Raw genomic sequence first — 16,968 nt, forward strand, 5'->3', positions numbered from 1 at the left:
TTATAAAATTCTCAACTTTAATCAGTTCAAAAAGTTCACAACAAATGTAACACCTTGAGAAGGGAAATTTGCCATTAGAGATTGGGTACTTATTTGGATTTATACATTCTTTTCCTAATTAAACTCATTGGCAATTCATTTGCCATCTGGACAAAAAGCCTTTTGTTAATTTCGGACAAAACTTAAAACAGGTACAACTGAAAAATGCAAAAATACAAAATTAAATGTAAACCCAGTTTATTTTTCATTTTGCTCTAAAGGTAGTGTCTTGAAGCACTACTGCATGGTAAACAATCTAAATTAGTACAATTCAAAATCTCAAAAGCCATCTGAGTTAAACAGGAGTTGTTATAAAGATGCAACCAACTAAGAACCCATAAATACCTCCGCCACTTCCTTAAAACATCCCAATAATGAAGGCTCACAAGGAGCAACAATCCTCTTAGAGGAAAACAAAACGCTGATGTCGACTAGGCGACAGCACACACGCGCACACACCCACAACAAAAAGAAACAAAAAGGAAAAAAAATGTTCCCATGGTATTAAAGATGCTATACAATTGGGATGATATGCACATATTCTGTTTTGCTTTCCCTAAAAAAACCTCCTGCCGGCGGCAGCCATACACTTTTTTTTTCTAGGTGAAGCATAACTGGAGAGCAACAGATGCTGATACATGAAACAGCATCTCTCAGCCTTCATTCATAATCCGTTAGATTCACATTCTCCCACAATGCTGTGGGGCATCAAACAGGTGGTGCGTGCACCGCTTAAAAAAACCACTTCCTGTCCGTCACACCACAGGTCTAGAAGCCTCTATGCCGACTTGACACATACACCGTTTTTAACAAAAAACCCTGCTCGGACAGTAAATATAATATATTTATATATAAACAAATATATGGGAAAAGGGAAGTAGGGGAAAAAAAGAGAACATGGGAGATGGAGGGAACAGAACAAAAACAAAATGGTTAAGGTGTCTAGTCGTTACAACCTCATCATGCAGGTCTTGGGATGGGCCAGAGACCAACAAAGCATAAGCGTAGATTAACAGTTCTGGAAAGATATTACACAAAAAGTCTCCATAGAAAACGCAGATTATGTAAAAAGGGCCACAGGGTGACGCGGTAATCATTTACATATTGTTGGCATTGTTTTGGTCAACAAACATCCAATGGGACGGCCCGCTCTGCAGAGGGTGAGCGTCCTCCCGCCACACTCAAGTGCCTCTCTTGGGTTTTGTTGGGTTTGCTGTGGTTAGGGTTTATTTGTTTGTTTGTTTGTTTGTTGTTTGGAGTACTGTACAGTTTGGGGGGGCTGCTGCTCAGTCGCACATCTCCTCAGGGATCTCGTGAGGGTTGAGGATGCCCGGGACGGACATCTGGATCTTGTGTTTCTCTTCCTGGGCCTGACGAAGTGACGCCTCCCTCTCCTCCAGGAACAGGTCCGAGGTGTCCTCGCCTGCAAACTCCTGGAGCAGCAGCAGAAACAAGGAGACAGTGCAGTTAGCTCTTTAAAAGAAAGATTACACCAATATCTATATCCACTCATCATAGTGCAGGATCCTGACTGGGGCTGCAACTAATTATTTACAATTAACTGATAAGTCTCTTTTAGTCTAAAGAAATGTCAGAACAGTAAACTCCCCAGAGTCCAGGGTGACTTAAAACTGTCCAAAACACAATGTAATGACATGAACCAGAGAGCAGCAAACATTAAATGTTTAGCATGTTTGCTGATTATTAAAATTGTTGACAATAATTAGGTTTGTTGATCTCATAAATTGATTAACAAACTAATTATTTCAGCCCTGATGCTAACTACACCTCAAAAGATCAGTTTTATCTGTAATTTCAAGATTTGGAAAATAATGTCTGGAAAATAAATATATATATTACATTAAAATAACACGTAGTGTGACCTTTGACTACCAAACGTTAAATCAGTTCATTCTTGAGTGGATCCAAGTGGATGTTTGTGCCAAAAAAAGAAGAAGTTCCCCCAAGTGTTTCTGAGATATTGCGTTCACGACGATGGTACGGACGGACAACACGAAAACATAATACCTCTGTCTACGGCTGACGCCGGCGCAAATGCATTAAAAAGATCTAGTTGCTCTATTCCAATTAATTATCATGATATCTTTACCACGTTTCCACTCAAATGAGTGCGTATATGCAGGTTTTTAAACATGAGAAGTTTTATTTTGTTTCTGTGGAGTTTGAATGAAGTGTGTTTTACGATGATCAGCGAGATAAAATTACTGTTTGTCGATGGAGTCTGGTGACTTTGAGGAAAGCATATTAGTTGTATGTTTTGCATGTTAATAAATTATAATAATTGTACAAATCCTTGTTGATTTTATTTACTATATATTCTCTTCAACAAGCGTCACATATAAATTAGGGTGTACACCCGGGTGTTATGTTTCCGTCACTGCAGATCGGAGCTGGAAGGGGAATGAATGCCGATCGTAACCTTTCCCCATGAAGGAAAAAAGAGAAAGGGGCTCCAGGCAGCAGCTGATGCCAAGAGACATATACATAGAGCATTGTACACAACTTGTACACTTTGACAAACTCACCTTTATCTGGACAAGGAAGTCCCTAAGGTGCTCCTTGAAGGCAGGAATATCCTGGTTTAAGCTGAACAGCCCGGTCACAAACACCTTCACCTGCGCACTAACACAAGCAAAGACACACAGTGATGTTAATATACGATGTGCATTCGACTACAACAGAGATGGTGTGTGAGTTCATGTGTGTTGATGCTCACTCTTGTAGGTGGGGGAAGGCAGTCTTGAGCAGGTTGGCCACGTACTCCTGGATGAAGCCCTGGTTGTTGGTGGCACTGGTGGGGTTCAGCACTGTAGTGATCTTCCCCTCCTCCACCAGGTTGAACATGTAGGCCAGGATGGACGCATGCATCGTCAGGCCTGCAGGACACACACCAACACACACCCTTTTTACTAAAAGGAACTTCAATTATTCATCTTGAAAAAGATGTTCATATCCGAGCGTTGGGGTGTACCCACAGCTCATGTGGGTAAACTCACCAGCAGTATGTGATGTGTCGGTGACCACGGAGAAGATGTGTTGCAGGATGTCACAGAAATACGTCTGGTAGAAGCTCTGAGCAGCCGCTTCCTCCTGGGCCACGTTCTGCAGCAGCGTGTACAGAATCTGCAGACCTGGATGAGCACAAACACAAGTGAAACTTCAGGTTCCTCCACACTTCAAACCTCCTCACAAAAGGAACATTTTTACTGTATCTTATTGAAGGGCCAGAAGCATGACTACACAGGTAAATATCAGCGAGTGCTTGTGAACATCGCTCAGACATGATAAGACGCAGCACCCAGATTGTTTTACATCATTTAGTATTCATGCTCGAGGCATTGTTGCTCAATATGAACAATAAGAAATGCGGGTCAGCAGCCTTACCAGTATCAGCCACGTTCCTCATGGTGTGTTTAAAGGCCCATATGATGGAGTCCAGCACCAGTTTGAACTGGGCAGGGGGGATGGCGAGGAATGCAGGGAAGCAGTGAGAGTTTACCGCTTGGAGTAAGTAGAAGAAGTGAGTCCTGTGCTCTGGAAACTCCTCAAAGTTCTAGCAGAAAAACACAATACAAAAAACTAAGTTGTTAAAATCCTACAATAATCACTCAAGAAATGATTGATTTTAAAAAAGGACAAAATATTTGAATTGCCCTTTCACATTTAAATAAACAAAGCACGGCTACATCCTGCTGATGTACACGTCTGTGCATCAATGCAAGACTTAGAATAGTTTTCTTTTTCATCTGAATTCAATACATTCTCATTTTACCCGTCTGCTCTCTATTACTCTTCTACCCTGGACTGCAGCCGCAACATTCGGGAACATTTTTCCTCAGGCTGCTGCTCCAAGGTGCGCACATAGCGACATGACAACTTCCAAAATTGAAACCAAAACATCTCAAACGCCCCCTGGTGGCTGCCTGTTAGTTTAGGATGCGCTTGATTTTACATGCAGTTTTCTAAGAGCGGAGCACGCATTGTGAACGTCAATATCTCAGTCGATCATGTTCATTTAATTGTGGAAAGTCAAAATCGAGATTGCGTATAGTATTCCATTAATTGTGCGGCCCTACTCGGTATAAATGTGATACATATTTTAGATGCACGCAATAGGTCCCATAGTGGATTAACTGAAAGGGTTATGTTTTTTTCTGCGAAGCGTTCTGCAGGCTCCGGTTGAGTTGAATGATTTTTGCACCGGCAACTTATTTTTCATAGGCAGCTCATACAAGTTTCACACAAATATCACAGATCCTCTGATCAGGTTTTCTTGAACTTCAAAGCCAAGAATGACTGGACTGCACATGAGAAGGAACTCAACTGTATGGAGAAACTGCTCTTCACTTTGAGACTATGATATATTTGGGCATAAACTATATATAAAACACTGGGGAACTGGAATGTATTTTACAAGATATGTGAATAATAGCACTCTTGTTAACCCACTCTTTTTAAAAAATCTCAAATATATTTTATCTTGGTTTTCTACTGACCTGGCCCATCATGTCAGAGTGCACGAACATCGGTCCAATACAGCGCTCTGATTAACAGACTGCTGTGAAGGCCACATGATATGATTACTTATCTAAGCACAAATGAAACCTTCCAATTCAAATGTTTGTTTCCTCGATGACTAAGGTTCTTTAGTCACATACTGTACTGGTTGTGTTTAGATTTTCACCCAAGCAGATTACCAGAAACAAAAGTACAAAGATCACCGTCTGTAGCAATACCCACAGCTTCGACAGTAATCCAAAGATGAATGATGAGCAACCATCAGATCACAAGCTGTGGTCACCGGCCTCACCTTGTTGATCATGTTCAGGGTGCACTCGAAGACGGCATCAAAGATCTGGGGTATCTCACTGGTGATGTGCCCCCCCAGCTTGTTGACGATGGTTGCCATGGTGCTGAGGACCTCGGGCTCGCGGGCAGCGGGGACATTGCGTTGATAGTCGATGAGGACGGCGTCCAGCAGCGGAGGAACAAAGTTCTCCCCAACCTGGAAAACAACAGGAGGGATGAGCAGAAGGAAACACAGGAGCGAGCACTTAAAGACATTTAAGACTTCTTAAAGGCTCACTTTTGACAGGTACATTACAAAAGGTGCAGCTGTCATTGTTGCACACGATGAATATTCATCGTTATGTGGAGAACAACACAGCTGAGGGCACAAAGTCTGCCACAAGGAAATTAAATCTTTGTGTTTGATCTAAAAATACCAACTGGATTAGTTCTACTTCTTCTCTACTGTCAACCGTTTCATTGATTGCCACAGAGTGTAGTATCTCCGGAGGACACAAGAGTAAAAATAAAGCTGCTGTTTGCTCAAGTCCACATTAACTTTGTTACACGTTGTGAAATACCATTTAGAGCTATTGTTCCTCAAGACTGCTTCAGAAATATTAGGTGATGTGCCTCCACATTTCTGAGTCATTTCTCACCATCTGTGGGTCGTTTGATCGGCTGACCCAGCCTGAGATCAGTTTCAGAGTCTCCCGTTTCACTGTTCTCATACTCCGGATCAAGGGCTGTTTCGTCACCATCTCACCTGCAACACAAAGAGGACACACATGTTTAAATGTACTGCGGTTACATGGTTCCGACGCTGTTTAAGAAAAATAGACATTGTGTTACTTTACATATGACTATACATAAAACTTAATAGAAGATTTTATCCTTATTGGGCCACACTACAGGTAATCAGGTGCATCTCTGCATTGTATCGCTGTCAATCTGATACTCTGCGTCTTATTCTAGATTAGGATCGATCAGTCAAGCTTTGTTCCTCCTGCACGTATCCGCAGCCAATGCAAGTGCAGAAGTCCTTGACATTTGATCATTACTGACGGCCCTCATACTCTTCAACTCACATTCAAGCACAGAAAGACTCAGAGATGAGTCACCAAAACAGACGCAAGCAAGAAAGGAAAAAAATAAAAGGCCACAGTATTACTGGCCTACAAACAAAATGCCACCACTGAATGACAATTAACTAAAATGCTACTGCATGACAAACACATAAGTAAAGGCCATAATAATATTGCAACTGTAGCACCAACCAAGAAAAGCAAAAAATGATAGTTTGTGTCAGTGAATGTAGATTTAATTTCCATGGTATTGAAAGCATTTGGGTATTTTTCAAACCTTGCAACACACTGCATTAACACAAAGGACTGCATGCCTAAACAACAATGAAGGGACACACTATGCAGTGTACAGATCTGTACACAGGCTTTAAAACCAAAACAAGTCGTCCACAAAGGCACAACAGCAGCAGTGTTTAACCACTGCCATGTGACTGTCGTGTCACTTTAACGATGGAGCTCCAATGATAAGTCGATCGACAGAAAGAAATTTGGCAACTATTTTTTGTTCAAGAAATTTTCTACGCAAAAATGGCAAAAAGAAATGTTGTTTTCACGCTCGCTAAAATGGAGATTTCCTGCTTTTCTGTTTGTAATATCTTCGGGTTTTGGACTGACAAAACTACACATTTAAAGACATGGGCTGGACGATTAATCTAGAAAATAATCCGTAGATGATGTGACATTGTGGTGTGAACAACAATGAGATGAATCCACAGGCATGTTGTTAGCCAACTGCATGATCACAAACATACACCTCCCTTACCATTTGTCTGAATGGCAGCAGATATGTTCTCGCTGAGGCACTTGTAGACATTGAGCATGTCAAGGTAAATCCGTCCCAGCTGGATGACAAAGGGGTGTCCCACAGCCTTACAGGCTCGGACGTTGGTCTTCAGGATGCTGCCCAGCTGTTTCACAGTCTCTGGGTCCTTCAAGATGTCCACGTTCTGAGGGGCAGAGATGAGCAACAGGAGTACAGATTAACACCATTAACATAGACTAATAGAACTAAACCTTCTCAGTTTGGGATAGTGACTGGTGTCTTACCTTGGTAGCCTGTTGGATGATGCTGTCCCACACTTGATTGGGAAGCAACATGTATTTTTCTATCAAGTGCTCTTGAACTGCCTGATCCGTCTGGGCCCCAATCATATAACCTACCGCCTCATAGAACGTGTGCACCTGGACACAAACAGGAACACTTGTCAGCATGCAAACTTAATAAGGCAAAAAAGAGAAATGTTTTCCGAGCAGAACTGTGGTAATAAATCTAGCATGCATTTGCTGACCTGCTGAGGTTGAAGGTCACAGATGATGGTGTTGATGTTGTTGAGGATCTCGTCGATGAAGGGCATCACCTCTCCCACCTGCACCTGGATAAAGTGGCGCCGGCACTTCTGGGCGATCTTGATGAATGTGTCACAGGCCATGTCTTGGACGCCGTCATGGGTCTCTGATGAGGAAGGCGCATGGAGGGTGATAGTAAGTTGCATTAAAATTGACCGAATTTCAAAATATGATGTTTCTAGATCCAACATTTTTAAACCAATGCATTACACTTTGCAAATCAAACCATCTCTCACCATGCATGAACTCAAAGAGTTTGTTGACCACGGTTTTGAGGAACTTCCAGTGGGCTCTGAGAAAGCGTGGATACTGGCCAACAATGTACATGATGTTGGAGGCTATGATGGCCTTGTTGTCCTTTCCTCTCTTCTGCTCGCACAGACCCAGTAGATCCTGAGACAAACAGAAGACACAGCAGTGGTGTCAGTGTTTAGTGCTATATGCATCAAAGTGGTATCAAAGAACACATGGCCTGACCAGAAAGGGAAAGATCAACTGCACTGTTTACTTATGATTTGAATTGTAATATTTGAGCATTTTTTGAATTAAGTAATTAACAAATACTTTTACAGTATTTATAACCTAAGACTTTCTGAACACAATGTAAAGGTTTTGGTAGATCTTGAGCGGTTTCAAGCTTTTCCTATTATACCTTGATGACAGTGACCAGGAACCTCTTCTCGTCCTCCTCGTGCATAGCCCCACTGATGGAGCCAATGGCCCAGCACAACGTGTTGAGGTTCTTCCAGGACCATTCGGTGCCGTTCACCTGGTTGTGAAGCTTCTCTGTCATTATGCGTTCTGTGTCTGCATAGTCCAGGTGAGTCAGGTACACTGTAGTATGTCAGAGAACAAAGTAGATTTGTTTTATCACTGTGTACAATGTATTGTAGACTTAAGACACATTCACCTCTCTGTGCAGCTGCTAACAGGGGCAACATTTGAACCTGAAAAAAAAGTGTGTGAACAGAGACAGTGAAACGTTTTGCCAGTGTGGTGAGTGACACTGATCAATGTATCCATCTAGTGTTGCACTGTTTAATGATACTAGAAACACAGGGAGAACATGTAAACTCCAGCCAGCCGGCAGTGCTAACCACTAAATATTATGGCATCACTAAGTAAAACGAACAAAGAATCCTTTTGTGAGGATGTATGTGATCAGTGGGTTTGCAGGAAGCTGCACAATCAATGCCAAAGTTACTGGAATGGACGTAAATTAGGAGAAATACAGAAATCACATCCCTCTGTGGTTATGATGAATTAAACACTGCACGTCATACCAAGGGTTTCCCTCATGTTCTTGTAGAGGTTGATGGAATCGGTGTCCTTCATGAACTCTCTGACCACCTCTCCCTGGTCGTTCTCCACCACCAATACCTCCTCCGGCTTGGCCATCCGACTTACCATCAGCAGACGCACCTGTCACAAGAGATAACGCCGGTCAGCACGTACACAATTCGAAGAACAGCCTCACTGCGGTGACACTTGCACACACAAAGATTTGTATGTATATATATATATATATATATATATCCATCAGCGGGCATGAATGTTAAAGGACATGCTTGTCATATGGTTATGCACACACAGCACACACTATGTTATGTAATGTAAACTATTATCACCAAAGACAAATAAAATGTCTGTTTAATAATGTTGTAACTAGAAATTCTTTTGCCAGCAGTTTAGCAGCCGCCTGTTGCTTGACCAGCGCCAACTGATTCTAGTATGAGTGCGAGCTCAGACTCCACTAAAACACTTCTGCACCTCCAAACACTTCAGTGCTGTGCCAGCTCCTTCTTGCAAGAAATGTTTCTTAAAAGAAAAGTTGCTTTCACAGATTCAACTACAGCAGTGCAATTCAAAATATGTTTGTCAGTTAATGGCCATGTTATGGACATCCTAATAATGCATTCATTTATTAAGTGTAGTAATTATGCGTAATGCGTTAATGTCTCAAGTGGACAAAGGGACAATACCGATGAAGGCTACAGGCGAGTTAATTCTCCCATAAAGCAGCTGAATAGACTGTAATGGGCTGTAATGGGCTGTGCGGTACCTTGGAGAGCACAGGCAGATAGAGCTGCCGGCGTGGTGGCACGTCAAAGTGCTGGTTGCCAGAGAGCAGGGGGGACGTGGACGTAGAGAAGGGACTCTCTCTGTAGAGCTCAGCAGCCAAGTGGTTCCAATACTCTAGACAAATTTTGAAGATCTCAGTCTCTTCCACCTCTGACACCAGCAGCATGTAGTGGAGGGCCTGGGGGGGCATGTTAACAATTAAACAATGGTTACAGTGATCTACATGAGACATATTTGTTTGTTCTGGAATATTTTTCTCCCGTTTGCTCCTGTGCAGCGGCCTAGACAAGCCGTTATACCAGTAAACTTACCTCCATTAATGTTTCTCTAAGGTTGAGCCGCTTCTCAATGAGCTGCCCGTGCTCTTTAAGGAAAGTACAGAGGAACAGACTGAGGTTCTGGATGAAGTTCTGCTCGTCGTCTTTCCCGTTGGCGTAGGCCAGTCGAATGTTGGTGTTCAGAGGCAGCATCTAGATCGAAATCTTAATTTAGTTTGTTTACAACAAGAAATGATAATCTGAGCATTGGTTTATCTGAGCCCGACGCACCTGTTTGAGTTGACACATGGTCAGGGTGAAGAGTGTGACAAACTGCTCCTCATACTGGCTGACGCTCACACCGGCGATCTCTGTGAGGCACTTCAGTGTCACATTGCGAAACATGGGCACATTCAAGAACTGAAAGCAGTTCAAACAGATAGTTAGTTGAAGGCTATTCTGGTTATCAATCTGTGTGTGCAACTTGCAATTATTTGTAGTATTTTTAAGCTCGTTTGTCTCATAACTGCTATCAAATCCATGGTTTTGTTTTGCAAACAATTCATTCTGGCAAGTTACCTTATACACCAACGTGCTGATCAGTTTGGTTTCAAAGATGTACCCGAGAGGAATCCAGTTGAGAAAACGTAGGAGGGTCTCCAGAGTGGCGTGGACCAGGGGGGCATTCTGGGAATTTTCCTAAGGTGCAACCAATGAGACGACAAACAGCTGAAGGACGAACGCTTGTGTGTAACCGATGATAAATGATTGTACACCAATAATAAATAAAAAAGCAAGAGATGAAGATTTGCATACCATGACAAACTGGCAAAGCTGGAATATCTGCGAGAATTCATTGCACATGCTGAAAGAAAAGAAGAAACATTATAGAGCATACTTTATGCATCCAACACATTTTAACATTGACATTTTAGAGATCTGCCTGCATTTAGGGAGATAGATACAATCTCTCGCTTAAATTCATTTCCCTTTGATGGCTAATGTAAAACGAAGGCCCGGCTACGATGGGATTTATAGGATCGGGATTGGGATTTTGTCATCTGCTGAGCTAAATCTGACAGACCCTGAGGCCCTTCTTGTGGTCAATGTGCTCAGTAATAGATGGTATTAATCATTAATGTTAACATTTTCTGTGTGAAATAGGGCTTCTGATATCTTCCCTGACGGCCAGTATTTCTCCCTTAAGTGTATTAATGTTTTCTGATGTTAGTGGGGGTGGTCATTATTTCAGATAAGGTGCAATAAAACACCAACAAATCCTAAACTTCTGCGGCCGGCGCGCTCCGCATGTCCTTCTAGTTTATGATGTTTCCGAAAGTGCCGAAATCGAGTGGACTGGATGATTAATAATGACCACACAAAACTTATATTTTTTTACTTTAAAAACACTCAGACTGTAGGCTTGTAGGTTAATTATGATATTATGGTGGTGCAATCAGATACAAAGACCCCACAGCCATCAAAACAAATGAACATGATTGTGCTTCTGTGAGGTTGTGAAGACGCAGCGTGCTGACCTGTCTTTTAGGTGCTTGGCCTTGACCTGGGTCATCTGGCCGCTGGAGAAATCAAAGACCTCCTCGCTGAGCAGCTTGAGAATGACCATGTTGTTCTGACAAAGGCTCTCGCTGGTACGACTTGCCCCAACAATGTCACTGATGAAGGTGGGCCAGTGTTTGGGCCACTCCTGCTTCAGGATCTACAGACACAGAGGAACACGCATACGGTATATGTTGGAGTTACATGGTTCAACGGTGACATTTTCCACTGAGACGAACATGTGATCTGAAAATGAAGAATTAAGGGGATGATGTCAAGTCAGGCATGTGACCCCGTTTCTGCTTCATCCGATGATCGTACTGCAGTAAAAACAGTAACTATGTAAATGTGCGTGAATGAAATCACATGAAATAAGCAAACCCCTCACTACTAGATACATACAAAAACATTTTAAACACAGCCTCCTGAGGACAAGTGAGGAATCTGGAGCTCTACAGTCCCTGAAGGCCAAGCTCAGCTGACGCAGGCAGTGACTCATCCTCACTGGCATTAATGCAAAGTCACTCATGTAGCCAGTGAGCCAATGTCTGCCTCCCTCATGTGAATATACATATACACATATATATATATACATGACACACAAGGAGGTGGTGTTGTTGTTCTACATTCAGGAGCAAAATTGGGGGAAGTATTATTCCGATAATAAAATTATAGGCAATAAATGATCAGCTGATCAGAAGAAGAGCACGCCGACTGGAGAGACAAACATGTTTCAGAGGACGTCAACATGACTGGAACTTGCCAAACAAGTTTTTTGATGTCCTTTACAGGAAAAGATGAATGAACATTTGAATCAGAACTCTTCTTTGTTCTTGTTGTGTTAATAGTGATGTCAGTCAGATTTGATTAATATCATCCACCTTTGCTCACTACAGCTTAGCCTTTCTTACCATCAGGTGTGCATAAACTGCAGGCCAGAAACTTCCTTTTAAAATACAAAAATGTGAAGTTATCTTATCGAATTTGTCTTAATCAGCTGGAACAAATCAATCACCGTGGTCTAATTGGTCAGACTCGAGACATGACCTGAAGTAGTACACACTAATTTGTTGATCAGACAACACACAGCCGTGAACAGCTCATTTCTGCAGAACAGCATTTTCCTAGAGTAAAGTACAATCATCTTTGACACTTGTAATATAATGTGTTTTACTCTAATTATCTGTCATTGCTTATAACCTCATCAATGAGGACCAGAGCTCTTTTATCATAATGTTTCCATGCAAAACACACGGCTGCTTCTCCTGCAGCTTTCAGTCTTCAAGAGGATCCTCTTTCCAATCATGAGGCCACAGCGACCATTAATATACACCCGCAGTCTTGCCAGAGACATTCAAGGAGACTTAATATGCAAATGTTAGCTTAGCTGACCTGGAAAGTTTTAGTCAGATAGACTAATTAAGAGTGACATCTTCAGGTTAAAAAGTATCACTGCAAAAGATGAGAGGAGCATTGAGGCAGCAGTAAGATGTCCAAACACATGTTACCCAAAAATTCTATTTATAAACAGTCAGCACAGCCATCTCTTTTTGTTTATATATAATTGTATAGTGCCGTGCTAACGTACAGATGTGCTAAACAATCCAACATTTAGAGGCAGTGTATGTGGCGAAAAGGCCACATTTACACCCGTTAATCACTGGATTGCTCACAATAGCTGCAGAGAAGCCATTAATCCATAAGCAACACCAAGCAATGACATTAACAATAAATCACTGCTTTAGAGCTTTTAGTTTACCTCCAGTCTCCTAAGACAGAGGACTTCATTTGTTTTCTATAATTCATTATATAAAGTCATCTACCTCACCTACATTTGAATCCTCCTGCCTCAACACTCAGTAACTGTGACGAGTAAGCCTGAGAGAAACCAGCCCACCACCATGACTCAGGGATTTCCAGCAGCAGCCAGTGAGCCATAATGCTGCATTTTGCTTAATACGAACTAATTTCCCTCTCCAGTAGGACCACAGATAATATGTTCTTGTATAGTGTACTCGTCAGTGGATTTCAATAGGCAATGAGTAGGATGCGAGTAGCTGGCTAGAACAGAGTTCCCTGCTCCGGAGGACTCCCCCCTGCTGCCATTGAAACGGTTTGCTGCCACTTGTTTGTGCCTCTCCACAGTTCACACACATGCAACACTGTGGGGTTAGCAAAACATTCAAGTGTTTTAACAGAGCACGATACACTGGGGCGCGGTCCACTGGTGGGGTGCGGTCCACTGGTGGGCCTCAGACACCATCTAGTGGGCCGCGGAGGTATTGCCAAATGGTTAGATTCAAGTACTTTGTTTTGGGGTAATTTACAAAGCCAGTTTTTTAAATATCTTAACATGCTAAAGAATACACATGAATAAAAAACTTCACATAACTTCAATTAGCAGTTACGTTTTTAAGTCATTATGCCAATCACGATACATCAGGTAACTCAAACGTGTTTAGCCACTGTTAGCTAGCTAACATTCCCTCTGATGCAGTCACACAAAACGTTTTTATAACGATAAAAGTGTTGCGAGACAACACTGAGCCCGTAAAAGCTACAAAGCGTGTGGCGAGGAAATGAACCTGAATACATTTCATTTGGATTCATGATGGCAGGCAGTGATGGGTAAACAGGTCATTACAGCTGACAGCCGACACATTTTATTACAGCCATTTTTATTTCTCGTTCTTTAGTTGTGTTACATCATGTGGGAAGGTGGTACTCTGAATTGTTTTAACAATCATAAGTTTGCCTTAAAGGTTCAATGTGTAAGATATGCCAGTTTTAAAACATTAAAACAATTAACTATTATTATTATTACAGCCCCGGTTAACGTTAGTGCCCAGTAACCAGATGGATCAGCTCCACATGAAGATTATAAGACAGCAGAGTTTTCTGAGTATTGTAATACACAATATACAGAATAAATTAGAATACAATAAATATGCCAAACTACTACAACTAAAATATGAACATTAGAGATGCTATGGACCCAGTTTAGAGGTGAAATACTGCCCCCTATATCTTTGGAGCAAGTGGTTCAGGATTACACACTGAACCGTTACGTTACATAAGGTTGAGAACCACCTGATATAGATAATACAGATTAATTAAAAAACAATAGAAAGACTGGCCTGAGGCATCCCCACCAAAACCAAAATGAATAAACACACTTTAACTTTTAACTTGATTCGTAATGGGAGTAAGTAGAAGTAAATAAGGCAGAGTCTACTCCTGAAGCAATATTGACAAAGATGAAGTGCTTTAACTAACAATGTGATTTTGGCATCTTGTTTGTATTACATGTTTGCTGTTCTTCAATCCTCAGAGTTTCCAAACATAACATAAACCCACAAAATGCAACACTGTCATGCTGAAGCACTGTGCACATGCTGCTAGTAACTGGGCTAGAACAATGTGCAAAAAGATGTTTGAAGAAGATAAAAAACAATGTCTTCGCCATTCTGTAGCCTAAAGGCAGAGGATCTGCGCTACAAAACAGCTGATATCTGGTTCTGGTTCATTTTGTAACACAATTCTTTGACATTAGTATTGAAGGCTTACCTGAACAAGGATCATGTTCAGCTTCCCAATGTACACCTTTTCTTTCTGAAAAAATATAAATAAACATTTAATCACAGCATTAAATATATAATTTGGAACTTGAAATAAATAAAGGGTTAGAGGTCACAAATCAAACAGCGAGACAATTAAAAGATGTTATGACTAGAGAAGAACATGATTAAAAGTTAAACATTTCATTTTGAAGTTGCTCCATAATGTTAGGTTTTTGTCTTTACGGAGTGTTTGTAAAAGGATCGGTTAATTCAATTTGAAAATAGACTTCACAGATCTAATGTATCCTAAAATGATCGCCGTATCAGTAACGTAAGTACATTTCAATTATTTATTTACACTGTTCAACAAATAGTTTAGTCTGTGTGCTAATGTTCAGTAACAGTTACATTAATGCTAAAATTATTATTTAAGTTAGGCTTTGCAACTCCATACACGCATAACCCAGCGTGGCTTCCTCCTCCCAATGACATGATCATACAGCAGAGATGATGTAATCACTGGCGGATTTGAAAGTCATTTCTGAATCAGATGAGACGGCTGTGTTGTTACACTTGCTGCTTCTCATGTGAGAGATGCTCTCAGGTGAGCTGCTTATAAATGAGGGACCGCAATCACAAAGCAGTGATAAATATTTTAGACCCAATCACAGTTTTTTTTTACTGCAGTTGATTCAAACCAGTTGCATAGCATGTATGTTTAGTACAGGAGCGAGCCAGATGGTGTGAAGTTGTTGTCCTTGTAGGTTAAACTCTTCTTAAAGGAATACTTCACCCACAGAATGTTCTCATGTATCCAGTCGTATGCTCACTACTTCCCAAACATTTGCATATTTGATAAACATTCCGACGCTTGCGCTACTACCGTCCGTGCGAGCGCTGTTATTGTGTTTTAAATAGTACGACTTTTCTCAGTTTTTTGATTCTTTTGAATGTTTTCTTCATGAATTCAAGGTAACACGGGTGAGTAACTGATATACAAATGGGCATTTTGTGGGTGAAGTATTGCTTTAACAATCAACCCTCTGGTTATTTGAGTGGCTGAAAACACTTTCCAAAGCAGCTTAAGTCCCCATCTTAGGTGTGGACAACACAGCTCTACGGGGGCCAACATCACTCATGGCTGCTCTGTTGCAGCATGAACACAAAACTCTTTAACTTCAGACCACAGCAGTGCAGAGAAGTGTGACTTCTACACTAAATCCAATACTTTGTAATGAAGACATACTATGTTATGTAACACTTATTTGCCAAAACATACATTTTTGCAATCTAGATCCAACATTTTATCAAAAATCATTTTAGTTATACACACAGTACAGCTCAGTTGTTGCCATTTTTAACAACTTTCATGATATTAAGTATTAAGTTCTACAATAATTCACCCAGACAGATGCCTAACAAATGAAATTCCAGTTTAATTTGAATTCAAACTTAACTCACCTCCACATTTGATGCATCTGATGAAGTCTTGATAATGAGACCAACAACATACTTTTTTATACCTGGCAAACACACAAAGATATCAGAAGAACACTGTGAGCATGCACCAATGAAATGTGTACATCGGAACACATCCTGCCATGACGAGTGGCCTGGAGCATGTTACTGAACACAGTCTGCAGGCTAATATCTAGTGAAGCTGACCAATCTTACCCCAGAACATTTGTACTAAGTGTGGTCCCCCATTTACATACTTAAATACATGGATGTGGGCTGCAAACTGCCACTGAACTTCTATAAGGCAAAAGTTCTGGTCAGTTCAGTGGAAGTTACATTTCTCCAGGTATTTTTATAGGCAGTCAAGCTTGTCAATGTGAGCAGAGCATCTTCAAAAATGTGTTTTCAGCTCCCTCGCATTTGTTACTAGTATCTGTATCTGTATTCTGAAAATGATGTGCTGGGGTGTAGTGAGCGGAGCCGAAAACAAGGCAATACTCTGACACAAGGGGGAAAAGACATACTTGCCGGTCGCCCTGCACTGGGTTTGCCACTTGAACAAAATTCAGGCATCTACGGTCAAAAGTAGGGAAGTCTTAGGTCAATGAAAAAAATAAGATTTTGAGCAAAATTATAGAAGAATGGAGGGAGGCAGAATCAACTGATTTGCACATGATTATTTAATTAATTTCATAATCATCGCTTTTTGCTCCAACCAAAATGTTTTAAAACAATTTTCATCCCACTCCGTTTTCAGATTCCTAAAGAATC

At 41.2% G+C, this 16,968-nt stretch overlaps 1 protein-coding gene across 3 annotated transcripts in view; it reads right to left on the bottom strand.

Moving 5' to 3' along the window:
* The window catches only part of xpo1b (exportin 1 (CRM1 homolog, yeast) b), a 23,990-nt gene continuing 7,022 nt past the window's right edge, over positions 1-16,968 (bottom strand). For 2 of the 3 annotated variants that reach the window (XM_029449900.1, XM_029449899.1), the window contains 21 exons: positions 16,201-16,262; positions 14,747-14,791; positions 11,158-11,339; positions 10,436-10,484; positions 10,199-10,318; positions 9,911-10,039; positions 9,674-9,832; positions 9,343-9,540; positions 8,564-8,702; positions 7,933-8,114; positions 7,517-7,673; positions 7,223-7,386; positions 6,981-7,115; positions 6,697-6,880; positions 5,508-5,614; positions 4,871-5,065; positions 3,445-3,613; positions 3,057-3,191; positions 2,777-2,936; positions 2,586-2,682; positions 1,326-1,472 (listed from right to left, as the gene is read on the bottom strand). In XM_029449900.1, the coding sequence (XP_029305760.1) occupies positions 1,326-1,472; positions 2,586-2,682; positions 2,777-2,936; positions 3,057-3,191; positions 3,445-3,613; positions 4,871-5,065; positions 5,508-5,614; positions 6,697-6,880; positions 6,981-7,115; positions 7,223-7,386; positions 7,517-7,673; positions 7,933-8,114; positions 8,564-8,702; positions 9,343-9,540; positions 9,674-9,832; positions 9,911-10,039; positions 10,199-10,318; positions 10,436-10,484; positions 11,158-11,339; positions 14,747-14,791; positions 16,201-16,262 (2,915 nt within the window). Of the gene's footprint in view, positions 1,473-2,585; positions 2,683-2,776; positions 2,937-3,056; positions 3,192-3,444; positions 3,614-4,870; positions 5,066-5,507; positions 5,615-6,696; positions 6,881-6,980; positions 7,116-7,222; positions 7,387-7,516; positions 7,674-7,932; positions 8,115-8,563; positions 8,703-9,342; positions 9,541-9,673; positions 9,833-9,910; positions 10,040-10,198; positions 10,319-10,435; positions 10,485-11,157; positions 11,340-14,746; positions 14,792-16,200; positions 16,263-16,968 lie in introns of all 3 variants that reach the window. The other variant, XM_029449901.1, reaches the window with a different exon arrangement.

This window comes from Cottoperca gobio, chromosome 15 (genome assembly GCF_900634415.1).
Source record: "Cottoperca gobio chromosome 15, fCotGob3.1, whole genome shotgun sequence".
In the NCBI taxonomy this organism is placed as follows: domain Eukaryota; kingdom Metazoa; phylum Chordata; class Actinopteri; order Perciformes; family Bovichtidae; genus Cottoperca; species Cottoperca gobio.